The 26,663-nt window shown below is 51.9% G+C and overlaps 1 protein-coding gene across 1 annotated transcript in view; it reads right to left on the bottom strand.

Annotated features, from left to right (window-relative positions):
* LMF1 (lipase maturation factor 1) overlaps positions 1-26,663 on the bottom strand; it is a 142,735-nt gene that overhangs the window by 78,431 nt on the left and 37,641 nt on the right. The window contains exons 4-5 of the mRNA XM_059861986.1: positions 22,239-22,387; positions 10,801-10,866 (exon numbers count right to left, since the gene is read on the bottom strand). Coding sequence (XP_059717969.1) covers positions 10,801-10,866; positions 22,239-22,387 — 215 coding nt within the window. The remainder of the gene's footprint in view (positions 1-10,800; positions 10,867-22,238; positions 22,388-26,663) is intronic.

Here is a 26,663-nt window from a genome sequence, read left to right as displayed (position 1 = left end):
CTGCCCTCAGCAGCTGAATGGAAACCCCAGCAGGGCCCAGGGCAGCTCTGGGGAAAGGTGGGCACTCCCTCACCTCATCCCAGAACCCACAAATCCATGGATGGACTGCAGACCCTGCCCAGCCCGTGCTCCAGTCTTGTCCTGGGCTAACTGGACACGATCCTGTCACGGGTCCTGGTTATGCTGAGGCCAGAAAAGCCCTTCCACTGAGACTGAGAAGGAACAGGAAGGATCTGATCCTTGGAAAACACAGATCAGTGAATTCCTGGGCAGGAGGAAGAGAAATGCCATTTTTAATACAGATGTTTCCATGATCTTGGCAAGGGCAGCCAGTCACAATCCCTATTTTCCGTGTAAATTGGTCGAGAGGGAAAAGCCTCTGGAGAGAGCTTGGAGGAGTCAAAGATTTTCCCCTGGAATGGGGAATGACAGCAGGGCTAGGAAAAAGTTTAATTTCTTTGTCTTGAGCTATTTGGAGGCAGACTAGAAAACTTGCTTATAAAATTCCATAGCTAGAAATCCCAGGAAGTGGAAGAACAGGGTCTGAAAATGGGAATGCTCCTAAGGCTGGGAAGAGAAACCAAGTGACTCCACAAAGGGATTTCATAGATTCAAAATAATTAAAGATTCCAAATTTAAACAAAAAAAACCACCAAAAACCAAAACAAACAGGAAAGGGTGTCCTGTTTTAAACTGGTGGGAAGAGGCTCCCTCCTGCTTTTATGTGAATTTTATCCCCAGAGTGGCTGGGTTTTGTTGCAGCACAAATGACATCATCCAGGACGGCTCCACACATGATTTTACTGATCTGGGGAGTTTTTAGGATTGAAAGAGCTAATCCACCCTGAGATCCCCTCCCATCTTTTCTGGAGAATGCATTCCAAAAACGATAAGCAAATTATCTGCCATTATATCTAATTACAGAAGCTCCTAATTACACAGCCCCGTTCGGAGGCAGCGGAGCAATCGCTGCGCTTCCCAGAGCAGCAATTCCTGCAGTGCACAGTAAATCAGCTTGTGCTTGCCACTGATTTGAAACTTTAACCTATAAATTAAATTAATAAGAGACAAAGGCTTCTTTTGTGCATTCGCAAGCCTGTAGGATTTTAGAAATAATAGGACTGGAAAGTGATTTATATTCCAAGATTAAAGGTCAGTTTGGCGCACACGACTTTGGAGCAAAACACCACGGCAGAGACTTCAAATTAACTCGTTCCTGCACCCCCCGACCCTGGATTGTTCTTTTTCCAGAGCTACAAGGGCTTGCTGTGAGAGCTGGAGAGCTGGAGTACTCAGAAGATGGAAAAAAACTGGAGAAATAAGTGGAATTCTTCCTGATCTCTGGGAAGGCGGGAAACGTGCCTGGGAATTGGCTCGGGCCATCTGAGCTGGTCACTGCAGTGGCACAACCTGTGAGCTGCACTTCCAGTCAATCTGTGTCCACCATGGAGAGGCTGAAACCACAGGGAATTCTATGGAGAGATATGGGAATTGTATGGCAGAAACCACCTGGAAATTGGAGCCATGCAAATAAAGGGAAGGGCTCAGCTATTTTTAAAGTTCTGCCCACGGTGGGATTTTCTCCTGGCCAGGTCCTGTTTAATTCTGGGGGAATAAAAATTCCAGCTGAGCTTAAAACCTTTGGTGCATGACAAAAAATAATATCATGGAATGGTTTGGGCTGGAAGGGGCCTTAAACCCATCCAGTTCCAACCCCAACACCCTCCACTATCCCAGGCTGTTCCAAGCTCCAGCCTGGCCTCGGGCACTTCCAGGGATGGGGCAGCCACAGCTTCTCTGGAACCTGTGCCAGGAATGTTACCCAGAGAACTGGGATTGGTCATTACATTTATTCCCAAAAGAAAATCCCAAAAAGGAGGGATGTGCACCCCCATCCACCACTGGGAATGCAGCTCTTCCAGCAGAACTGAGGCAAGGGGCCTGGAACGGGGAAAAATTCCCTACAAACACTGAGAAAGGTGGGAATGGATGGGAAAAACAAGTCTCCTTCAACTGCACCTGCTGAGGAGGAGACCAGGAAAGAGATTATTTAATGTGTCAGGAAGGATGAGAGGCACATTAAATAATGTGGGATTAGTTCTGACCATTGGGAGAATCCAGAGGTGGATCCAGAGGTTCTCCTTGGGAGAATCCAGAGGTGGATCCAGAGGTTCTCCTTGGGAGAATCCAGAGGTGGATCCAGAGGTTCTCCTTGGGAGAATCCAGAGGTGGATCCAGAGGTTCTCCTTGGGAGAGTCCAGAGGTGGATCCAGAGGTTCTCCTTGGGAGAATCCAGAGGTGGATCCAGAGGTTCTCCTCAGGAGAATCCAGAGGTGGATCCAGAGGTTCTCCTTGGGAGAGTCCAGAGGTGGATCCAGAGGTTCTCCTCGGGAGAATCCAGAGGTGGATCCAGAGGTTCTCCTTGGGAGAATCCAGAGGTGGATCCATTGGGATGAGGGCTCTGGGCAGGGTCTGGAGGTCCCAAGGCCCCAGACTGGAGGATGAGGACCAAGACACCTTTGCAGACATCGAGGAGCTGCCGACAACACCCAGGGAAGCCCCAGGGCCCTTCTGTTCCCTAAAGCATGAGGGAAACCAGACCTGGTAAAAAGACCTTCCCTGAGAGGGTGGGGAGATCCCAGATTCCCAGAGCAGCTGTGGCTGCCCCTGGATCCCTGGAAGTGTCCAAGGCCAGGCTGGAGCAGCCTGGGATGATGGAAGGGGTTTGAACTGAATGGGCTTTAAGGTCCCTTCCAACCCAAACCATTCCATGTTACTTCTACAGACTGGAAAATGCTCTTCTGCCACTTCCCCCTCTCGTTTCTGCCTTCCAGAAAGCAGCAAAATTTGTCACCTTCCTTCTCTTTGTGCATTTCTTAAAACACCCCATTAACAGGCTCAGAAATCCACAATTTAAATAATTACCAGAGCCTTGCCTGTGTTATCTTCTGAGCTGCCAAACCTCCTGGGCCCTGGAGCAGTGCACTATTCCCCACAGGCCTGGGAGCTCAGGGATGTGATGGGATCCAACATTCCTGCCCCTGCAGGAGCCCAGGGAGGACAGGAGCCACTGCAGGGGCAGAGCTGGTGGAGGGGCTGCTGTGAGGATTAATCTGATTAGGATTGAATCAGGCCAAATGCACGGAGGGGGGAGGAAAAGGGAATATTTAAGGGAAGTGAGGAGGGTCCTGGGTGGTCTGTAAACGAGTTGGGAACAGTGGGAGAGTGTGAGGAAGAGATGAAATCCAATAGGTGTACAGGAAGCTTTCCCCAGGCTTAAAACAAATCCGTAAGAAAAACAGCAAAGAATCCAGGAAGAGGAATTGTGTTACTGCTGGAAAGGGGATTGGCATATTCCCAACGCAGGGTGAGTGACAGCTCTGCTGCTGATCCCACACCCCAAACCCTCAGCACACAGAGATCCCTGGGGGGAAATGTCCATGAAACCTTCTCTGGTTCATCCTGGCATTGCTGGGAATGGTGGAAAACTGAGGGAACCGGGGGCAGGTGTCACCCACCTGCTCCAGGGGCAAAGGGGGGAGCCCAGAAGGTGTTTTTGAGCAAACATAGATGCTTTGGGTGAAGAATCACAGAGAGAACAGCAGATCTGAAGTGCAGCAAAGAGAGAAATGAAATCCTGCCCCAATCCTGGTGCTCCACTGCCCGTGGAAGCCGTGTCTGGGTGGGATCATCACTGGAACTTAGAATTTACTTGGAATTCTGGAATAGTTTGGGCTGGAAGGGACCTTGAAGCTCCTCCAATGCCACCCCTGCCATGGCAGGGACACCTTCCACTGTCCCAGGCTGCTCCAGCCTGGCCTGGGACACTTCCAAGTATCCAGGAGCAGCCACAGCTTCTCAGGGAATTCCATCCCAGCCCCTCCTGACCCTCCCAGCCAGGAATTCCTTCCCAATACCCATCTACCTCTGGCAGTGGGCAGCCATTCCCTGTGTCCTGGCAGTCCATGCAGAAGTTCCTGCAGGATTCTCCTTTGGGAATTTCTCCCTCAGCACTGCCTCCACCCCATCTCCTCCAGCAGGCCGTGGCTCCCTCAACCCAGACAAGCTGGGGCTGTTTTCTGACGCTGATTTGAAGCTCCACCTTTTATTCTGATAATTCTCTGACCAGACACTCCTCCCCCTTTCTCCTGAATTCCCTGCCAGGATCCTGGTCTCCCTGGACACAGAGCTGATGCTGATTTGGGGCTGTTGGGACTCCCCCTCCCACCCGTGTGCCACCTTCGGTGCTCGGGGAACACGAGGCAGATCCTGCTCCAGCCCTGCCTGCCAGCAAAGCCCTGCTCCCACCAGGACCTGCCTCTGCAAAGCTGCTTCCCTGCCTGCTCTGCTTGGAATAAAATATCCCTGCAGAAATCTGCTTTTGTTCTGCCTCAGGCCAGTGCTGTAAATCACCCTTGTCCTTCTGGCACATCCTCGGAGGGCACCAGCCCCGGAATTCCTTCCCCCTTTTTAAACCTGGCCTAACTGGGCATCACTGTCAGTATTTATCATTCTGTCTCCTCAGACTGCAGCTCCACCAGGATGGTTTCAGTTCTGGGAGCTCGGGGCTCGGAGAGCTCAGCCCTCATTTTCTGCAGCACTTCCAAACCCTGGGAATCCAGGGCTCCTTCCCAGAAGGGCTCAGCTGGAAGTGCTATCCCTGAATCTCTGCCAGCAAACCCGACCTGGGCAAACCCAGCACGGCAGATCCTCCAAGCCAGGCCCAAATCCCACTCCTAAAGCATTTGCTCCCTCCTTTTTCAAGTGATGGACACCTTCAGAAGAGCAGAGCCAACCCAGCCTTGGGAGTAACAGACCTTTCCAGCAAACTGCACTCACAGATCCCTTGAATCTGTGTCAGAGAGCTGGGATTCATCTGGAAAGCTCTCTGAGATCAAGGTCTCCTTGCAGAGCCCCATACAAAGTCCAGATACAGCCTAATAAGCTTTTGATGTCCTGCTGACATTTATCTGCCAATATTCTTGCTCCAAGCACTTACCCTACGATGGATCTCATTATTTCCTTGATCCCAGGCCAGCTCAGCCCTTGGCCCTTCCTCCAGCCTCATGGAACTCCCCAAAACCCAGCAGAGAGCCCCAGATCCTCAGCTTCCAATCCCCCCAAAGCAGCCCTTGGAGACATGGGAATAAAGACAAGAGGTTTTGCAATTCTGCCTCTGGAAAGGTCAGCTCTCAAAACTTCTGACCAAATGGGAAGGAAAGAAATAAACCAGCTGAGCACCAGGGCCTTCTTCCTTTGGTATCAGTCACCTTGACTCAAGGAGCAGTTTGCTTTTGCCCCAGGAGATGGAAACAAACTGCATTTACAGCCCCCCAGGGGCAGAACTTTGTTCCCTCCTTACCCAGAACTCATCAACAGCAGCTTTGGTTCCTGCACAGAGCTGTCCCACGAGGGCAGAGATGGGGCACAGCTCATCCCCCTCCTGTTTTCATGGAAACAGCTTCCAGAGGATGAGATCTCCTGTTCCAGGTCCCAAATTCCATGGTCAGTTCTCAGAAGGGGCCCTGAGCTCACAGCCACGTGTCCAGCTCACCCTGAGCCCTGCTGGACCTCCACAAACCCTTCAAATCCCTTTTGGGGAAATCTGGGAAATCTCCCCACATCCAGGCTGCCTCTTGTGCCAGACTCAGACACAGCCCTGAGCTGGAACCAGCAAAATCCACCAGCAAAAGCCTCCAAGTTCACACCCTGCATGAAGGAAGGGGCAGAGACACAAATTATTCTGCATTTAATTAAATGTAGGAAGGAATCCTTCCCTGAGAGGGTGCTGAGGCCCTGGCACAGGTCCAAGCACTGTAAACTTAGGATGCTCCAAAAATATTTTTAAATATAATTATTAATGTTAACAACAAAAAGATCCCCAAAATTATTCACACGGTGACTTCCTTTAATAATTATTGTTTTCTGTTTAATTCAGCACCACTTCCCTCGTCTGAATTTGCAACTTTAGAATTTTCAGCACGAAATCTGAGCACCTGCTTTCCCTGCTAGGAACATTTTCCCTTCCAGCCATGCAAACTGTTGGAACGAAGCCCACCCTGAGCCATCCGGGCTCATAAAAGCAGCTCATTTTCTGATTCATCCCAACAGATTGCTAAATATTATTTACTTTTCGTTTCATAATGGCTCGGAAAAAGCTGGATGAAAAGCTTAACGAGGTCTAATCCAGGGGAGAGGAGGGAGGAAAGGAATGAAGAGGCAGTTAAGGAGCAGTTTGAGCTTCCTTATCGCCCTTATCAGCACAGCTATCAGTCAGCAAGGCCTAATTAGGCACAAAAGCCATTGTGCTTCATCCAGAGCTGCTCAGGAGCTGGGGCTGGAGCTCTGCCTGACAGCCCCTGCTCGGGAACAGCACTTCCACCGCAATTAGGGACAATTTGTCCCGTCAGGAGTGGCCTCTGTGGCTGTGCAGGGTCTCGGGGGCAGAGCAAAGCAGCAGTGGCACTTTTGGAGCTGAAATGGGCTGGGATTCAGCAGAGTACAGTGAAATCCTCCAGACTTTGCTGCTTTGTGGGGAACAACCCATCCCGAGCTCCTGCAGGGAAGCAAATCCTGGATCTCACTTCCAACTTTGACCAAGATTTGTTGCTCCAGGAGCGGGGTTTAGTTTTGCTTTCCCTTGATCCCTTTGCCTCAGAAAATCAATTCAGGTGGAAAAGGAAATCAAGTCTTTAAAGAAATCAAGTCCAACCATTCCCAGCAGCACCAGAGTCACCAGTGGCCCATGTCCTCAAGTGCCACATCCAGGTGGGTTTTGGTCACCTCCAGGGATGGGGACTCCACCACTGCCCTGGGCAGCTCTTCCAGTGCCTCACCACCTTTTTAGGGAAGGGATTTTCCCTAAATATCCAATCTAAACCTGCCCTGGCCCAGCCTGAGACCGTTCCCTCTGCTCCTGTCCCTGTTCCTGGGAGCAGAGCCCGACCCCCCTGGCTGTCCCCTCCTGTCAGGAGTTGGGCAGAGCCAGAAATTCCCCCTGATCCCCCTTTTCTCCAGGCTGAGCCCCTTTCCCAGCTCCCTCAGCCCCTCCATGTCCCTCTTTCCTCGGCCAGGTCAGCGAGGTCCCCCAGGAGGGACCCATGGCTGTGTCCAGCAGCTCGGCCTGGATTTGGTGCCCAGCAGGGCTCCTGCCCCAGCAGCTGCTCCCACAGCTGTTCCCACCAGTTGGTGGCTGAATTTCCCAAGATATCTGTCTGGAATTAAACAGCAGCAGCAGCAGTTTGGCAGCCAGCAGGAAAAACGCATCAGTGGATTGCATCCCACCCCGAGCACCTCCCTGCTGGGACAGGAGAGACCAGAGCATGCAGGACCTGCCCACCCCAAAACCCCTCTGGTTATCTGAACTGCTCTGCCAAAACCTCCACCAGCATCCAGAGGCTCCTTCTGGAGTGGCTGGGGTCAGAAATGTCCATGTTTGGTGTCCTGTGCCACCAGAGCTGCTCCGTGCTGGGAGATCTGGGCACAGGGAGCTCTGCAGGGCTGTGGGATTTTCCAGCCTGGGGATTTGCCCTGCTGCACTCCCAGATAAAGCCTGGAAAAGGCAATGGTGAGGGAGTGGGTGCTCCCCCATCCCCATCCCAGTCCTGGCTCAGAGCTGCTGTCTCCTAAGAGGGGCTGGAAAGCTGTTCCAGCCCACCTGGGAGATGTCCTGGAGCTCAGAAATGGCCTGGAGTGGCTCAGAACCTCCCAAGGCAGGTTTTCCCAGAGCTGCTGGGCTCTGGGAATGATCCCCGTGGGGCAGGCAGGGACAGGGGGACACGCTCAGCCATGTCCCCCCTTGCACAGGCAGGGACCTGAGGCTGCCTCTGCCTCCCCGGGCAGGTGGGATGGAGGTCCCAGTCCCTGTGGGATCCATGCCAGAGGCTCCAGTGGAAGCAGAATTCCAGCTCCAGCCTGCAATCCTGGCTCGTGGATCTGTCAAGCCCACTGTCCACAGCAGACAAATCTGAATAATCCTGATGCCAAGCAGACCTGAGACCCTGAGCAGCTTCTCCCTGCAGCAGCTGCAGCAGGAACAGCTCCCACCCAGGGAAAATTCCCTTTTCCTGGCATTTCTGGCAGGGCAAAGAGCCCTGTAACCACAGTGAGACAGCAGCAACCCCAAAAAGGGATAAATAAACCCATGGATGGCAGGTTCCAGGACTTCTCCTGCCAGATGCCACCCAGGTGTGTCCATCTGGATGAGGTGATGTGGACACATGAAGCTCCAGGACACCACAGGGACTGGGATCCCATCCCACAGCCACTCCAGGTGCTCACCTTGGAGCCCCTGGCCTGGAGAGCACAGAAATCCAGGGAGAAGGAGGTGAAATTCCCTGTTTGTGGAGTCTTGGCAGGCTGGGATTAGAGTTTGGGGCTCCAGGCACCCACAGGCACCACGAATCCCCAGGCAGTTTCCAGGTGCCAAAGCTGTGCCTGGTGCTCAGCAAAGTCTTCTCCAGCTCCAGCAGAGCCTGAATTCTCTCCCACAGAGAGAATCCAGAATTCCTGGAGCCCATCTCCTCCTGAGGGACCCAGGAGGGTCAGGCTGGTAGGAAAATCCCTCTCCTGTGCCAAGCATGCCGTTCCCCTCTCCAAATGACACAGAGAGCCCCAGCAAGGCTGGGATGAAGGCCTGCACACCAGAAGAGAAGGAGGAAGGGAAAATGACCCAATTAACCATAACACCACTGGACTGTCCCAGCCACAACTCCTGACAAAAGTGGAAATGTTCTTTTCCATGGGCAGAGCTGCAGGTCCTACTACAAATAAATAGTCCAGGCAGGGATGGAGGCCATGTGTTTCCATTCATTCTCTTGGCACAGGAGCCCCTGTAGATCTTGGATGCAGCTCGTGCTGGAGCAGGAGAGCTGGGGTGGCCAACATACATCTCAGCACAACCCATCTGGCCCAAATCCATCCCCAGCCTGCTCCAATCCCCACTTTTATCATCCTAATTACGAGCAGATTCCCAGCTCCCTCCCTCCCTCTTCAGCTGCCCCCTTTTCTCCCTCCCTCTGGCTGGAATCAGCAGGTGAATCCCAGCCTTTAGGTATTTTTGTTCCATTATTGCTGGTGGACAAAGTTTGGCCTCTTTCATTTTCCTTTTCTCACAGCCTCTTTTGTGGGGATTAAAATAATTGATATTGATAACGAGATCTGCCCGCTGCCCCTGGTCCCAATTACTTGCCCAGGCTGGGGATCCTGCCTTATGGATCTGACAGGAATGGCCTCAATTATCCCTCTGGGCTCCAGGACTGATGCTGGGATTGATTTGGGATTATTGGGGCTGATTGTTGTGGGCTGGGGTCAGCGCTGGAGCCGGCCAGGGCTGGCTCAGAGCTGCATTTTCCCCAAGTGCTGCCAGGTGCCTGGAAAAGGGGAAATTTACTGCAGCCACCCCCGTGCTCAGGATCAGAACGACAGCAATGAGGGGGTTTTCCATCCCAGGTTTTGCTGGGGATGGAGTTGGATCCTTGGTGCTGTGTGAGAGCCAAGGAGCAGCAGCTTTTGGACAGGTCCAGCCCCACAGTGAGGGGAAACCCCAGTGAAAGTAAATGAGAGCAACACAGAAAAGGAGATTTAAAGCTGAGAAGGCAAACAGGAGCTTTTTGGACCTCCAAAATCTTATTCACAAAGTCATGGAATTGTTAAAGTTGGAAAAGCCCTCTGAGATCATCAACAACAGCAACACCAGCCATGCTCATCACCATGTCCTCAAGTGCCACATCCAGGTGGGTTTTGGTCACCTCCAGGGATGGGGACTCCACCACTGCCCTGGGCAGCTCTTCCAGTGCCTCACCACCCTTTCAGGGAAGGGATTTTCCCTAAATATCCAATCTAAACCTGCCCTGGCCCAGCCTGAGGCCGTTCCCTCTGCTCCTGTCCCTGTTCCCTGGAGCAGAGCCTGACCCCCCTGGCTGTCCCCTCCTGTCAGGAGCTGTGCAGAGCCAGAAATTCCCCCTGATCCCCCTTTTCTCCAGGCTGAGCCCCCTCCCAGCTCCTCTTCCTCAGACTTGTATTCCCAAATATTGGATGGCCACAGATTGCAGGGCAGAGACATTACAACTTGCAGTGGCTGTGAGGTGAATCCAGGGAAGGGAATATTCCTTCAGGACATTGCCTTCACCAACCCAGAGCTTCTCACCCTGGGAACATCACTGGATGCAGCATTTTCCTTTTTACCACCATTTACATAAAACTCAAATGCAAAACTAGAGGTGAGGAGAGAAGGGGAGCCCACTTTGCCTCTGGAACCAGAAAGGAGACAAACCCAGAGCCAGCAAAAACCCCCAATTTATAATCAAAATGCAACATAATCACTGCAACAGATGTCAAGAAGATAAATCCATGGAGTTCTGAACTGCCAAGGATCTGCTCTGCATGTTGGAGAGCACAGGGATGCTCTGATTCTGTCAAGTGGCCACTTTTTGGGGGTGTAAGCAGGAACAGCACCACAAAAACCTCCTTTCTCTTTTCTCCTTTCTCTTTTCTCCTTTCTCTTTTCTCCTTTCCCTGCCCTGCAGCAGATTTACAGTGGAAGTTCTCAGAAAATCTCAGGTTTGCTCCTGGATCCACAATGGGGAAGGGGAGGGAAGGAGAGAAATTGGTTTGTTAGGATTGTGGTTGGGAAAAACAGCATCACCCAGCTGGCACAGGGACATGGCCTGAGTGCCAGAGGCTGGGATGAAGAGGGAAAACATGGAGAGCTGCCTGGCAGGAGAGGAAAGGTTGGGGGAAATTATTTTACAAAAGAAAAGCAGACAACAGAAATGAGGTTTTTGCATGTTCTTCACTCACCTCATAGTGATAATCCATGCAAGTTAACTCTCTCCAGCAGCGATCTCCTCGGATTTTAATCAGCCCCTGAGGGAAAAAAGGGCAAAAATACTGTCACAATTATTTTATTTTACTTTGTTTTGTGTCCCAAGGTGCCAACTTCCGTGGTTAAACTGCAGGGGTTGAATGAGACCCATGGTATATCCACAGCCCGGGTCCAGTTGCTGTTCCCAAGGGAACACAATGGATCTGACTCATTCCACTGCCTGGTTACTGAAAATCCGACATAAATCCTGGTGGAATATGCCAAATTCCCCTTCCAGGAAGAAGCCTCAGCCACAGCTGAGCCTTTGCTCAGGTCTGAGCAGCCCAGGGCTTCTGGCATCACTTCCAGCATCCCTGGGAAGCAGCAATAGGAAAAAGCAGGCTCTGTTCCTGGGATAACAGACAAAACCCAGCAAGATTCACAGTTTTAACTCCCAAACCCAACTGTTTCCCTCGGGCAAAGCCACCTCTGCTGCCTGTGGAAAAGGGAGCAGAGCCACAGAGCTGGGGATGGGGACACGGAGCAGGGACAGGGACACAGAGCCAGGTGGGGACACGGAGCTGGACACAGAGGTGCAATTAAAATCATTAGAGGAACAAAAGAGGGGCAGGGGAAGGAAGCTGCCAGCCCCAAACACAGCTGGCTGTGCTGCTGACAGCTCTGCCCCACCTCAGGTTAGAGGCTGGGCCAGCAGGTATCCCCTGCCCTGGGACCTCAGAACAACGAGAGGGGACATTTCCAAACCACTGGGCCCATTCCAGGGCTGGCAGCGATATTGGGATTGAATTTCTTTCCTCAGAGATGAAGAGCAGAAAGGAATCAGTCGGCCAGAGCAGGAAAGACACCTGGGCAGGGATGGGCTGGAGCAGGAAGCCGAGCAATCAGGCCCGGCTTTGATGTCCGGGAGAGGTCCCTGATTAGGATCACAATATCCCAAATTGAGGAAAGCTTCACTAGTCAAAAGGCTGAGGCAGCTCTGTCATCTGCATACAATTAGGGGGAATTTGCCCACCTCTGACATGGCCCTGATTGTGATGGTCCTGCCCTCCCCAGGAGAAAAACCCCGGGAGTTTCAGGGAGCATCCTGAGGCTTCCTGGCATTTGCAGCAGGGAAGGGATCAGTGACCTTCCAGGGTTAAAATCTGAGCTCAGGGGAGGAGACTCCAGCCTTTATGAATTCCATCTAAATTCCCAGAACTGGAACAGGTTGGAAGAGACCACAGTGGCTCTCTGCTCCAACCTCCCTGCTCACGCTAAAACAAATCTTCACTTGCAGCATTAAATAAAGTTTAACATGTTTGCAGCTCAAAAGAAACTCAAAATTCCAGTTAAAGACCCTCCAGAACTGTCCAGACCTTGGAAATACCCAGGAACATGCAGTTACCAGGGCTGTATATCTGTCTGACAGCTGAGAGCACAGGGCACAGCAGTTTATGAACTCCTGCCTGGCAGAAAAGGGATGCAAAGTGACCTCACCCAGGATTTCAGGGATGGCAAAGCAGTTTTGTCTCCAGGGATTTGCTCAGTACACCCCCTCTGTCCCTCTGGAGCAGGGACAAGACACCCTCACTGTCAGCAGCCACTCCATCCTCCCCTCCCCAGGCTGTCCTGCCCTCCAAGCTTTTCTAAAATTACAGGATCTGGTGATAGCATCTCCCAGGATGTGCTGCAGCTCCAGCCCTGGCAGGGCCAGCACACACTGAGGAAGCTCTGTGCAGGAATGCTGGAATATTACAACAGGACAGTTATCTTGATGACCTTCCCTCCTCCCTTGCCAGGGCTGTTATCAAGCTCTATTATCCAGCAGGGATAATTAAAACTCCAATTAAAACGAGGATGGGGAAAAGCAGCGCTCTGAAAATCCTGATTTTCCCTGCAATGACTCACTCAGGCAGTTCATCCCTTTTTGTTTACTAGAAAGCTTTCAAACAGGAAAGTCTTCCTATCAAAGATGTTTTGCAGCATAAAAACCTCCCACTCTCATAATTAAGGGGCTTCAAGTCAGCTTTACCCTGAGCTGTCTTCGAGGCCACTTCACTCCCACACTGGCACCTGAGTTTTCCAGTTTTCCCAAGGATTAGGACCAAGAAACATGCACAGAAAAATCTCTTTGTGCTGAGGCTTCAGCTCTGCTGAGAAGAGGCAGGAAAGGAGGAGAATCCCAGAATCCTGGAGCTGCCAAGGCTGGAAAAGATCTCTGAGCAGCAAGCACCCCACGGCAGCTCTGCCCATCGCGGGGGCTGCCGGAAATCGGGAAGTTTTCAGGAATACAAATTAAATCTGAGCCCAAGGCAAGCAACCAGGTGGCCAAGTGAACCAGCAGAGGCCCTTTCACCTCTGTGGCCTTGCTCTGAATCCAGGATGATTAAATTCCCACTGCTGCAGGGACACGGGGTCGGGCACTGGTGGCACTCCTTGGGATAATGAGAGCTCCTGGCCTGGGAAGGGGGAACTTGAGGTCCTTGTCACAGGAATTTACAGCAGGAGGAGTAGAAAATGTTGCCTCTGGATTGAATTAAGCTCCAGAATGAAATATGGGCTCAATTCCTCCTCCCCTGCCAGGTTTGCTCCCTGCAGGGCAGGGCTGAGGGGGCAGGATGGAGATGCAGCACCTGCTTAGACCTGGAAAACCCCAAACTCCAAACCCCCCTAATTAATTTAGGGGAATTAAATCCAGCAGCATTTCTCACAGGGCCAGGAAAATTACATTTAGGATTTTTTTTTTTTTTAAGATTTACTTTATTGGTGGATAATAAAATTCCTGGCTTTAATCACTTTGCCCTCACACCAGCCCTGCTCTGGAACATGGAACAAAACATTCCCAAAGCAGGGGAAGGGTTCCCATATTCACAGAATCCAGGGGGATCCACCAGAGATCCAGGGGGGATCCAGCCCCCACCTGAGGGGAGGGAAGAGCTCAGCTCCACCACCAAATCCTGCCCTTTCATCTCCCTGGGATGGCTGTGCCCAACTGTGCCCCTTCCAGCCTGCTGTACTTGGGTGATTCAAAGCAAAAAGAAGCCAGAATAATTAAAATGTCATTCAAGCCCTAAGCCCATATGAGTCACTGTTCCAAAAAATATCTGAAAAATTCCTTCAGGAGTGGGGGATAATTATATTCCTCCCTATCTATTGATTTTTCTCTACAATGCAGATGTCAGATTTTCCACGGCTTTTTTTTTTTCTTTTTCTCCTCTTTTTTTCTTTTTTTCCTTTTTTTTCTTTTTTCCCTGGAGTGAGTGTCAAGGAGGAACAAAGCACTTCTTTGAGACTTTTTCAGCCCAAAATTAATTCTGAAAAAAATGGTACAGACAGGCCAATAGCACGGGAAGCTGAGCAAAAGCTTGGTGACTCAAGCTATGTCTGCAAAATTCCCTATTGATCCCAGCTCCAGAGGGAAGGGTGGGGAATGGGGCACCCACGTTATAAATTTAGAGACAATTTAGAGACCTTTCTGTGTCTTTGCTGTACAAAAGATGGGCAGAAACCCACCCAGAGTTCCCAACTAAATTCTAGATTTTCATTTGGCTCCTGCTATAAATAAGGGAAGCTTCCAGGGAAAATCCCAGCTCTGTGCACTTCCCACCTCTGCTACCCACAGGAAAAGTGGTTTCACCATCTCTGTGCAAGCCAAACCCTCACCAGGGTATTCTGAGACAAATTTAGACCCCAGTGTGTGGGAGAGGAAGGAGCTTCCCAAGGTGACATCTAAAAATAAAACCATTTCAGGATTTTAGGGCAGGGCTGGAAGAGGCTCCTGGAGAACTTAAATCTGAGGAACCCAACGAGACCAACTTCAGCTGGGGCTCTAAAACCCCCTCAGAGCCCCAGGGCCTCAGACCCTCCCTGCTGATGGATCAAGGTCCGTGCTGCAGGAAGGATGAGCTGGATCCCAGGTTTTCTGTCCTGCAGGGAATGTCCCACAGGGAACAGGTGACACAGGTACAGCCTCTGCTAACGGCTGTGACAGCAGCAAGCCAAAGGGGAGAACCAGAGCTGCACCTGATGTTCCCACCAACCTCCCTGAATTCAGGTTCCTCTGCTCCTTCCATGAGAAGAGATGAGTAACAGGATGCTCCAAGGCTGGAAGGGTTTGAGGACAGGCTGGATGGGCTGGGAGCAATCTGGGATGGTGGGAGCTGTCCCTGCCCAGGGCAGGATGGGCTTTAAGGTCTGTTCCAACCAAACCACGCCATGGTTTACAATTCCTTAGCCAGGGAAGGACAGCTCTGTGCTCCTCAGCTGGCTCTGCTCTGCTCTGCACCTTGCCCATCCCTTCCCAGCCCTGTTCAGCTCCAAGCCTGGCACCTCCACACCCTCCTGAGAACGCTCTGAGTGTCCAAGGCCAGGCTGGATGGAGCTTGGAGTAACCTGGGACAGCAGGAGGTGTCCCTGCCCACGAGGGACCTTTCCACCCCAAACCACTCCAGGATCCTGCCACGATCCAGGTGAGCAAACCCCACCTGCCTGCTGCCTCCTGCACAGAGGGGCTCTGAGGTGGCCCCAGGAGCTCGGGTGATCCTGCAGGAGCTGAGGTGATCCTGTAGGAGCTCAGGTGATCCTGCAGGAGCTCATGTGATCCTGTAGGAGCTCAGGGGATCCTGCAGGAGCTCGGGTGAACCTGTAGGAGCTCAGGGGATCCTGCAGGAGCTCAGGTGAACCTGTAGGAGCTCGGGTGATCCTGCAGGAGCTGAAGTGATCCTGTAGGAGCTCAGGTGATCCTGCAGGAGCTCATGTGATCCTGTAGGAGCTCGGGTGAGCCTGCAGGAGCTCGGGTGATCCTGCAGGAGCTCAGGTGAGCCTGCAGGAGCTCAGGTGAGCCTGCAGGAGCTCAGGGGATCCTGCAGGAGCTCGGGTGAACCTGCAGGAGCTGAGGTGATCCTGCAGGAGCTGAGGTGATCCTGCAGGAGCTCGGGTGAACCTGCAGGAGCTGAGGCGATCCTGCAGGAGCTCGGGTGATCCTGCAGGAGCTCGGGTGAACCTGCAGGAGCTCAGGTGAGCCTGCCCAGAGCCAAACCAGAGCCACCACAACCACAAAGCCCTGCACGGGCGGCAACCTCGCAGGAGAACTCCCTGAGGTTGACTTTGCCTCCTTTGATTTGCTGCTGTTTCCCTCCATCAAATCCCCCAAAAAGCCCCTCCGAGAAGCCACCAGCAGCATCTGGGGGGCTCTGAAGGCAGCGCTGGAGCAGTGGGTGAAAGGGATTCTGCAAAACCCTTGGCATCGGCGGCTCCTGCCTTTTCCAGCCACCAAGGAACAACAAGTCCCGCTGCCAAGGGCTATTACAGACAAATGGAGAGAGATCAGAGGCACAAAGGAGGTTGCTAAGGAGTCAAGTGTGGGATCCCCGCAGAGAGGAGGAGGCTGCAGCTGGGACGGCAAAGGTCAGAACATTGCAGACATCATTTTCCAAAAATTCCCATGAAGGGCCGGCGCGGGAGCCGGGAGCTGGCCCCGCCGCGCTCGCCGAGGAATAATGAGAAAGGCAGCGAAGAAAGCTCCCTTTCTTCCCTCCTACCCACGCTAATGTAATAAAACAAATTAGAATAATTATTCTCCATTTCAGGGCCATAATGCCCAGGATCAGGGCATGCCTGTCACCGAGCTGACATCTACATCCGCTGGATTCTGCTGCTGCTCCCCCCTTCTGCACCTCGGGATCGCCCCAATTCCAGCTTGTCTTTGATTCCATTTTTCTGCAGGCATCCAGATCCTGTTTGCTTCAAAGTCTTCCTTATTTTTGCCAGAAAGTTCATCTCCCTTCTTAGCTAATCACAGCCCCACCCTTTCCAGTAACCTTTCAAATGCCACCCACGTCCTGACACTTTTAACAGGCTCCAAGCGAAAACAAAACAAGGAACACCAAGAGTTTCACACGAACCACAAGGTTCTGAAAGGATTTGCTGCAGTGGGTTAAAAGAAGTATTTTTTTAACAGCAAAGAAAATTCAGAACTGTTTAAAAACATATTAAATATCAAGTGATGTATAAATTATCTGGAAGGAATTGATCCTTTTTTTGTGAAAAGACATCTCGGAGAAGGATGGACAAATCCACAGGAAAAAACTGTGATAATTTAAGGGGAAAAAACTTGATTATTAGAATTCTTTCTGTATTATTTTTCCCCTCAAACTGTCACTTTAAATGATCTCTTATCCTCCTGCAGAAGGGGAAAATGTCTCTTGTGTACATTAGAAACAGCAAAGGACTGAAATTATTTTCTGAGTCTCCGCCTGCCAAAAACTGCTCCCAACTCCTCTGTTCTGCAGCCACTTCCGAGGATGTTCCTGAACAGCTCAGGGGGGCTGAGCCTGGATTTGGGAAGGGGTGGGGGGGGGCATTCTGACAGAAAGGGAAAGCTGGGAAGTGAGAAAAAAAACAGAGAGAAATTTTGTTTACAGGAAGCAAAGCAAGGAGAGGCACGGCCAAGTCACAAATCCCAAGTGAAAAAGATGCTCTTGGGTTCCCCAAAAATTCCCTAAATACCCCTAAACTGCCCCTAAATTCCTCCTCAGAATCCCGTCTATGACATGAGGAGGAGCAGAAGGAGCAGCTCCTGGGAAGGGCTCTCCAAACTGGGAGGATAAAAGGGGGAAGAAAACCCTTCCTGAGGGACCATCCCAGCCCCTGCAGCACCTTGAAGGGCAGCACACAGAGAAGGTGTGCAGGGCACTGCACACAGGGCAGATTATTAAAGAAAATACATTTCTGTTATAAAGAATAAAATGATCACAGAACACACCTATTCAAGGATCTCATTCCTGGGACAAACCCAAGGTCTGGGATTGGCCTCGTGGCCCCAGGACCCATCTGGACACAGACCCAGAGTCCTCCCAGCCCCAACACCTGCAGCAGCCAGGCAGAGATTGGCAGCTTTAAATCTGAATTTCCTTGCTTTGGGCACTTTTAAATTAAAGTGGTAATGTGCTTTAAATCCCGTTTCCCTGGTTTTTCACTCCACTCTGCAATCCTTTCCTGCAGAAAGTAATCAAGATGTCTCAGACTCACACTCACTGCTCCAGCCACCTTCCCTGGTAACTCATTCCATATGGCTGGGATCCTCTGTGAGGCACAGTTCCACCTCCATTCCCTGTTCATTCCCATCTCCAGCCTGCTCTTGCACCCCTGATGCTCAAAGCTCCCCCATCTCCTCTGTGCATCCCCAGCAGGAATAATTTTTCCTTGTTTTCCCTGTTTCCTGTGGCTGCCCCATCCCTGGGAGGGTCCAAGGCCAGGCTGGATCACCTGTGACAGTGGAAGGTGCTGGGGGTGGAACTGGATGAGTTTTAAGATCCTTTCCAAACCAAACCATTCCAGGCTGATATTCCTTGTACAGAACATCATCAAGGAGCCAGGAGTGCTTTGGATGATGGGCACATCCCAGCAGGGCTGAGAGATCCAGGGAAGTGCTGCTGGACACCAGCCAAGCACCCAGGATGCAGCCTGAGCTGCCAGCCCAGGGGTCAGCCAGGGAATGTTGCTCCCTGCCCAGGGCAGAGCCATCAGGAGAAGCCCCCAGCACTGCCCCCTCAGCCCCTGCAGGGCTGGAGGATGAACCTGCTGCTCCAGGGCTCCTCCCAAACCCCCCTGAGATCCCATTCCCGTGCTCCTGCAGCTTCCAGGTGTGCTCAGTGCTGCTGCAGTTGCAGGCAGGTGTTGATGACAACCAAATTCTCACATTTCTGAGCTCCCACAACGCCCCTCAGCCCCTGCCCTGATGAAGACACAAAAACTCTCTTTTATGGTGTACTTTAACAATCCCTGGTGACTTGCAGGGCACAAGGAGCTAACTCCAGGCTTTCCCCAGGATGCTGTTGGCAATTCATCAGCTCCAGTCCAGCCCTGGGCAGGAATTTGGGCTCCCCCAGCACGTGGGTCTCACGTGCAGCAGGGAATTCCCCAGAATGTATGGACTCCATGGAGCTGTCACCTACTCTAAGGCCTTGCAGCAAAACCCCAGGACTAATGTTTGCTCAATGGGGTTTTAGCCACAAGGTGTATTTGATGGAGAGCTCCTGAGCAAGGCTGCTGCCCCAAAAACCCCCAAAACAACCCAAAAATGAAGCAGAAACTCTTCTACCTGGGAGAGTTTGGAAGCAGAGGATGGGGATTCAATCAGAAGCTCCCCAAAAAGCTCCAGGCAGGGCTGGTAAGGTGGGACTGGGCTCTGGGAATCCACAAGATTCAGGGAAGCACAGCTCCAACCAATCCCTGTTTTGGGAATCAGGGGTTATTAAACTCTGCACTTTGGGAAAAGGGCTGCCAGGAGCTCCCTCAGGACCCCCAGCCTGCAGCGAGGGGCTGGCAGAAGGGGCTGGCACCACCCCAAACCCACCCACCACCGAGGGAATGGAGCAGCTGGAAAAGCAACTCTGCCTGCTGGATCAAATATTTGTGCTCCTGGAGAGAGGGACAGGGCTTGGAGAGCACAGCAGAGCCCCCAGGCAGCTGCAGATGACAGAACACCTCAGTGCCACCACGCCAAGGGCCCTGCTGGCAGTGGGGCTGCTCCTCTTGGGAAGCCCCCGTGGCTTGGTTAGCACAGAATGTGTTGTGTGGCTGGAATCACAGAATTATCTGGGTTGGAAGAGACCTCCAGGACCACCCAGTGCAACCACATCCCCAAGAGCCACATCCAACGTCTCAAACACTTCCACAGTGACTTCACCACCTCCCTGGGGAACTCATTCCAACGCTGACCATTCCTTCAGAGAAAAAAGAAATCATTCTAATATTTAATCTGATGCTCCTGGGGCAAGCTGAGGCTGTGTCCTCTCATCCCTCTGCCTGAGGAGTGGCAGAAATCTCAGCACACACCTCTGCCTCCCACCTGGTGACTCTGATGGCATCACAAACCCACGCTTCGCATCTTCCAAGCCTCAGGAAATCCGAGTGACAGAGAGTCACAAACAAAATGATGAAGCCATCAAACCACCGAGCTCTTCTGAGGGAAAGCAGCCCTGCAAATGTGTGTTTGCATCACTCACTGCCTAACGAGCTGCTGGCTCACACAAAGAGCCCCTATTCTGTGGCATGTTCCTGGGAAGCATCCCTCTTTACATCCTGCTCTAATGGATGATTAGGAACATCAAACATATAGATTGAATCACGTAATTATGCCTTTTAAAAAGGCAGCAATATTTGAGCTCAGCCCAGCACTGGCTGCCAATCAAACCCCGGCAGCAGCGCCTGCCTGAGCTCCTCGCCTCCCACCACAGCTGGGATTATCCCACTTCTCTCTAAACAAGCCCAGCCAGCTCCTGTGCACAACACAGCAAGGCCTGGACAGGATTTTTTGGGAGGAGGTTTAGCCAGGAAAGAGCAAAACTCCCAGACCATGAAATGGTTTGTGTTGGAAGAGACCTTAAAGATCATCTCCTTCCAACCTTTCCTGCAACATCCTCCCCCAAACCAGACCAGCTCTGCTCAGTGCAAAGCCCCAGGTTGTCAGAGCTCCACGTGGAGAAAGATCCCAAATGTGAGACACGGCAGAGGAAAAAGGGGCTGAAAAGTGAAATCAGCCCTGTGGTTCAGGAAGGGACCAAGGAAAACAGGAGAGCACTGGGATGGGAACCTGGAGAGGAGACACCACCTCACCCACCCAAGGAACATTCCCAAAACACCCTCCTAACACCCAGCACAAGGTGAGGAAAGCCCAGCTGCCCCCAGGGAATGCTGCTTGCTTGGAGGATTTCCCAAGGAAAGCCTCACCCCAGCCAGCCCAGAGAATCCCAGGAGAACCATGTGGGAAAGCCAAACTTCCTGCAGAAAGCACCACCCCTGCCAATCCCACCGGGAAAACTCCTGCTGCACGTGCTGAGCTCCTGGGCAGCTCAGGAGGAAACCAAAGATGCACTGGGAGCAGGTGCACCTGGGCTCCAGGAGGATCCTTCTCCTTCCCACTGCCTGCTGAGCTGTTCCCCCAGCCCAGGAGAAATCCTACACGACTTCAGGCCCCAAAACATTAAAGATCCCATCAATCACTCCCTTGTGGGGGTCTCCACTTAATGACCTTTCCATGTTTTCCTCTCCCGTGGCTGTCAGTGATATATCAGTGTCCCAGGCACACAGGGACATGTCTCTTCCCAAAAACATCAGGAGTTATTGCTCTCCTGGCAAAGCTGAGAGCAGCGCAGGGATAATGGGAACAGAGATGTTTGGGAGGCACAGTTTTCCTTCATATCCAGCCTGCCCCATAATTCAGAATTTATGAGACACATCTGCAGGAAAAAGTCTCAGGCAGATCCCAGTTTAGAAGGAAAGCAGGAAGCAAATTGGTGATCAGATCAATTTTTGAGGAAATTAGGGATGTTTGGCTACACTTGGTGTCAATTCCCTCCACAATCCACACCACAGCTGAGAACCACAGAATCCTGGGATCACTGAGGCTGGAAAAGAGCTCCAAGATCATCATCCCGTGACCAATCCCCACACTGCCAACCAGAGCAGAGCCCTGAGTGCCACGTCCAGGCATTCCCTGAATCCAAAGAAGCATCAAGATCCTGGGATCCAGCCTGCATGCTGAAGATCCCTGAAAAAATCCCAAGGCAAAATTCCAAAAAACCCAGACCACTCCTCCTACAGTGATGATCCTCAGCTTTCAAGCTTTGGGATGTTCTGGAAGGTCCAAGCAGATGGAGCTGATGGGAGAACGCCCCTGCCACGCCTTGATTTTAACAGGGATGTGTCAGGTCCTGATGGATTCCCTTACAAGCTGCTTGGGAATTCCCTCTGGCACCGGGACACTTCTGCAGCAATTGCTCAGTTTGCAAGCACAGAGCAGAGAGTGACAGCTCAGAAAAGCAAAAACAAAGGAGAAAAAATCTGGGGAAAGTTGGGAATTACCCACAGGATTCCAACAGTCTTGTGCAAAAGCCACAACACCCAAGTTCCCTTTAATTCCTTTGGAAGAGCCCCTCAAGTGCAGCACCAACAAATCCACACAGATCATTCATCCCATCCTGCTCTTCCTCCTCAAAACAAAGCCAGGAGCAGCACCAACAAATCCACACAGATCATTCATCCCCTCCTGCTCTTCCTCCTCAAAACAAAGCCAGGAGAGAGGTGAAGCATCCTGAAGACCAGAGCAGGGGAAAACTCCCAAAAACTCCCAAACTAGTGGAGCTGGAGGTGCTGGATTGGGAAATTTCCAGCTGGGATTGGGAAATTTCCAGCTGGGATGGGACCTTTGGGATGGGACATTCCTGCTGCTGGCACCTCCAAGAAGCCAAGGGGAATTCCCACTCACAGCTCTGAGCATGATCCTGAAAATGGGAAAAACTCCCAAACCAACAGACCCTGAGGCTATGGATTGCGAAATTCCCAGTGGGATGGGACATTTGAGATGGGACCTCTGGGATGGGACATTCCTGCTGCTGGCACCTCCAAGAAGCCAAGGGGAATTCCCACTCACCGCTCCCAGCATGATCCTGAAGATGAGCCAGCGGAAGCTCCAGATGACAATCCTGGAAGGAGGAGAGCCCTGGGGCAGGCGGGACAGGCTCCAGAGGGGGCACAGGAATATTCCCAGGAATCCTGTCTCCAGGAGCTGTGATTCCCATCCTGCAGGGCCAACGAGAAGTGAAGAAGGGAATAATTATGGTGAGAGTGCTGGAAGTTATCCTGGAATTAAATTTAAATGGAAGGATTAAAAAAAAAAAAAACACCTTGAATGCTTTTTAAGGTTAATTTGGGGGAAATCAGGCACCAGCTGCCCTAAAACAGACATCCCACACAGGGGGGATTCAGGGGGTTGAAGCTTTGGGGTTGTGTTGTTCTTCTCCAAGCACAAACTACATAAAAGGGGGGATTTTATAAAAATTAATAATTTCTATGAAGCAGAAAAAATGAGATTTAGGTGCCCTGGGTAGTGGCACAGGACAAGCAAGCAGTGCCACTGATTCCTCCAGTCACGGATGGATCCAGCAGTGCCATGGACTGGGCTGGATTTTTTGCCAAAATGGGGCAGTTTTAGCTTCAAAAACCAGCAATTAAGATCCCATTAGGTCTTGTCATCGTCAACATTCAGAGCTCAGAATTTTAATCACAAAAAAAATTCAAAATGGGACCAAAATTGTCCATTAGGCCACTTTTACCAATTGCTGGATTTTACCCATCCCTGGATTTAACCAAATGACCCTGGAATGAGCTCAAAGCAGAGCCTTGGGATCCCACCATGAATCCAGGATCCTCTGGAGCAGACAGACTCCATCTAATCCATGCAAATCTGTATTTTGCATTTTCTCCTCCATCCCAGCCTACAAATATTGCAATGATTATTCCAAGGGAGGCAGAACACACAGCTCTGTTTTGACAGGTGAAGTCCAACCCTCACCACGTCTGGAAGCACCAAATTATCCCTGCCAAAACTAAATTGCTGCAGCTTTGTCCCACCTCCAATTATTCTGATTCTCAAACATTTCTATTTGATAGAACTGTACTTTTAAACCATTTCAAAAAAAGACAGTAAATGGCACACTGGTGAGGAGAATTCCTGAAAATTCCTTGGTGGAGCCATTAAGGCACTGACACTCTCAGCTATGTCAATTAAACCAGGCAGTGTCCATGGCTCCAGTTCATTCCCAAGGTTTCTCCAGGCATTTCATCAGTTTGATCCATAACAATTCCTTTCAACCAGCCCAAAGAGGCAGGAAAACCCATTCCAAACCCACTCCAAACCCATCCATCCCTTCCAGCTTCAGCCTGAGCCCCCTGATCCCCCACCCCAAGATTTTTCCAACCCCTGATTTGATGTTGCCACACAGGAAAAACCACTTTGAATTTGCTTGAAAATATTTCCAATCACAGTCGTGAAACCTCCTTTTTTTTTAAATCTTAATGTGCAAAAACCCCTTAAATCAAAATGCAATTTTAAAAACTCAGATTATCACACATCAAAGCTGTTTCAAACTCCCCCTCCTCCCTCCACACAGCCTGTGGTTCCCAGCACAGCCCCCCCAGCTGCCCAAATTAATGGTTCTGGAAGGAGAAGTAAGGAATATTGTCCCAAAAGCAGCTGCAGCAGGAAAGCACCGGCTCATCCCAAAAGTGAAAGGTTAATTGTGCCTGAACCCAGCTCCGGGGCTGACTGGCACCAAAAGGGTCGTAGATCTCCCTCGTTCCTGCCAGCACAAGAATCCCACTGTTATCCCTGTTTTCATATGGAAATCACCACCCTGCCCTGCTGGGGATGGGTGTCGGGGTGGGATCCAAACTCTGCATCCCTGTGCATCCATTCCCTGGCCCAGCAGGGCACACCAGCAGCTTTCCCTGCTTTGTTTTTAACCCCAAGTGCCAGCAAGAGGCACAGAAGGCTGCTGGCATCCTGCGGGACCATTCCCGCACATCCCACGGCTCCAGGAGGATGCTCCCAGCACCAAGCCAAGCCAAGCCTTCCTGGCATGGCCTAGACCACGAGTTCAGCCTTGCACCTGTGCTTTTATCCCAAAGGGATGCCAGGGCTGGAATCCTGGCACCAGCTGGCACAGCAGGATGGAGCCGTGCCGGGAGCAGCACGGAGTAAACAGCGCTGCCAGCTGCCGGGCACAGCCCTGGCACCCCCGGCTGCTCTGCAGCTAAGCCAGCCCCAGACTGGGCTTAACTGCCAGTGCAGCCAAGGACAAACTCTGCTCACAGGCTGGGACAGGAGTCTGGGCCCCAAAACTGGCCCAGTGTGGGGTTAAATCCTGCCCAGCTCTGGCTGCTCCCCGGTGAGGGCATGTGGGGCTGCGCTCCTGCCTCAAGGTCCTGCTAAAACCAGGTTTAGGGCAGATAAGCTGGGAGAGGCTCTGATTTATTCACAACCCCCTTCCTGAGGGATGGAGTCTCCACAGCTGTACACGTGGGATCAGTTTTCTGGGATCCATCACCCAACTGTGCTTCCTTCCATCCTCCATCCATCCATCCATCCATCCATCCATCCATCCATCCATCCATCCATCCATCCATCCATCCATCCTCACCCTGGACCTCTCCTGGCCTCTTCCTTCTCCATCCAGCACAGACTCATCCTGACCATAATCTGTCATTCCCAGAAATCGTTAAGCTTGGAGAAGACCTCCAAGACCCCCGAGCCCACTCCTCTTTCAAGCTTCATCTCGTGCAAACAAACTGCTGCTGGATGCTGCTCCGTGGCCACTGGAAGTGCTGGGGGTGCTGGGATTATCCCAGATGCTCCTGTGTTGTGGTTTCTATAAAAATTCCAGCTCAGTCAGGAAGATTTGAGGAGATGAACATGTTGAACACCACAAGAGAATCCTCAGCTCGGTGCACGAGGGGGGAGCTGGGCTCAGCTCACCCTCACTGGGCTGTAAGATGATACCAGGCCCAAGATTACCAAATCCATCAGCAGAACCTCCCGTTCCTCCCCGCTGACTCACACACAGTTGTTCACATCTGCCCTGAAAGCCTCAGACTCCAAATCCTTTGGATTCTTAGACAGCTCTGAGGCTGGAGCCACGTCCCTGCTGAGGTTTGAGTGTTGTCACACTCAAGGGTTCACAGAGCCCAAACACACTGGGACACCTGAAGGGATCAGCCAGGTCAGCCCACCTGCCAGGGGAGCCAGCCGGCTCCTCACTGACCCTCCCAGCTCAGGAACTCCAGGATTTCTCCAGGTTTCCTCACTGACCCTCCCAAATCACTAACTCCAGGATTTCTCCAGGGTTCCTCACTGACCCTCCCAGCTCAGGAACTCCAGGATTTCTCCAGGGTTCCTCACTGACCCTCCCAGATCACTAACTCCAGGATTTCTCCAGGGTTCCTCACTGACCCTCCCAGCTCACTAACTCCAGGATTTCTCCAGGGTTCCTCACTGACCCTCCCAGCTCACTAACTCCAGGATTTCTCCAGGGTTCCTCACTGACCCTCCCAGCTCACGAACTCCAGGATTTCTCCAGGGTTCCTCACTGACCCTCCCAGCTCACGAACTCCAGGATTTCTCTCCCGGTTTTTGCCCTCCTCCTGCTGCTATCACATGGGAGCAGTGAGGAAGGTGAGGAAGGTGATGATTTAAGGTCCCTCCCAACCTGAGCCATTCCAGGATTCCACAGTGAGATGTGTTTGCTGAAGTGGCAGTGCCAGGAGGTGAACACAGCCACCTCCTCCATGTGCACCCAACACCCTGGGAAGCACATCCCAAACCCCCCTCCCACTGCAGCAATTCCCACCCCTGACACTTTGTAGGGCAGCAAAATACACAGACAGGAAGGAGACATCTCCATAACCTGAGGGGACTCAGAGAAGAAATTGGGATAGAATCCTGGAATGGTTTGGGGTGGAAGGGACCTCAAAGCCCACCCAGTGCCACCCCTGCCATGGCAGGGACACCTCCCACTGTCCCAGGGGGCTCCAAGCCCTGTCCAGCCTGGCCTGGGGCACTGCCAGGGATTGAGCAGCCACATGTGGGACAGCCTCACTTTGGGGCTGTGGGATGGGAAGGCAGATATTGGAGCTTCAGGACATTGGGAGCTTCAGGAGCATCCACATGGAAGCCATGGAGCATCCCAAAACCAGTGAACAATCTGGGAACGAAGGGAGCAACACTCTCCAGTAACATTCCCCAATCCTGGAGTTTGGGGGGTGAAACCCATCCCACAAACAGCAGCAAACCCCATCAGGGCTCTCTCCAAGAGACAATTCCCATCCTCCAAGCCCAACCAACACATCCCTATTCCCGGGCCCACTGATACTGCTGGGAACGAAAGGGTCACGTTGTTGACCCACCTGCTCCTGTTTTCCTCACTTGGATCTCGTCAAATTTCAGCAGCTGCAGGGCAGCACAAAGCCCCCCATTGTTATCTCTGGCACAGCCGGAGAGGGAGCCACGGGCTGGGTTTTT

Source organism: Haemorhous mexicanus, chromosome 17 (assembly GCF_027477595.1).
Source record: "Haemorhous mexicanus isolate bHaeMex1 chromosome 17, bHaeMex1.pri, whole genome shotgun sequence".
Lineage (NCBI taxonomy): Eukaryota > Metazoa > Chordata > Aves > Passeriformes > Fringillidae > Haemorhous > Haemorhous mexicanus.
This window is presented reverse-complemented; position numbering and strand designations above follow the sequence as displayed.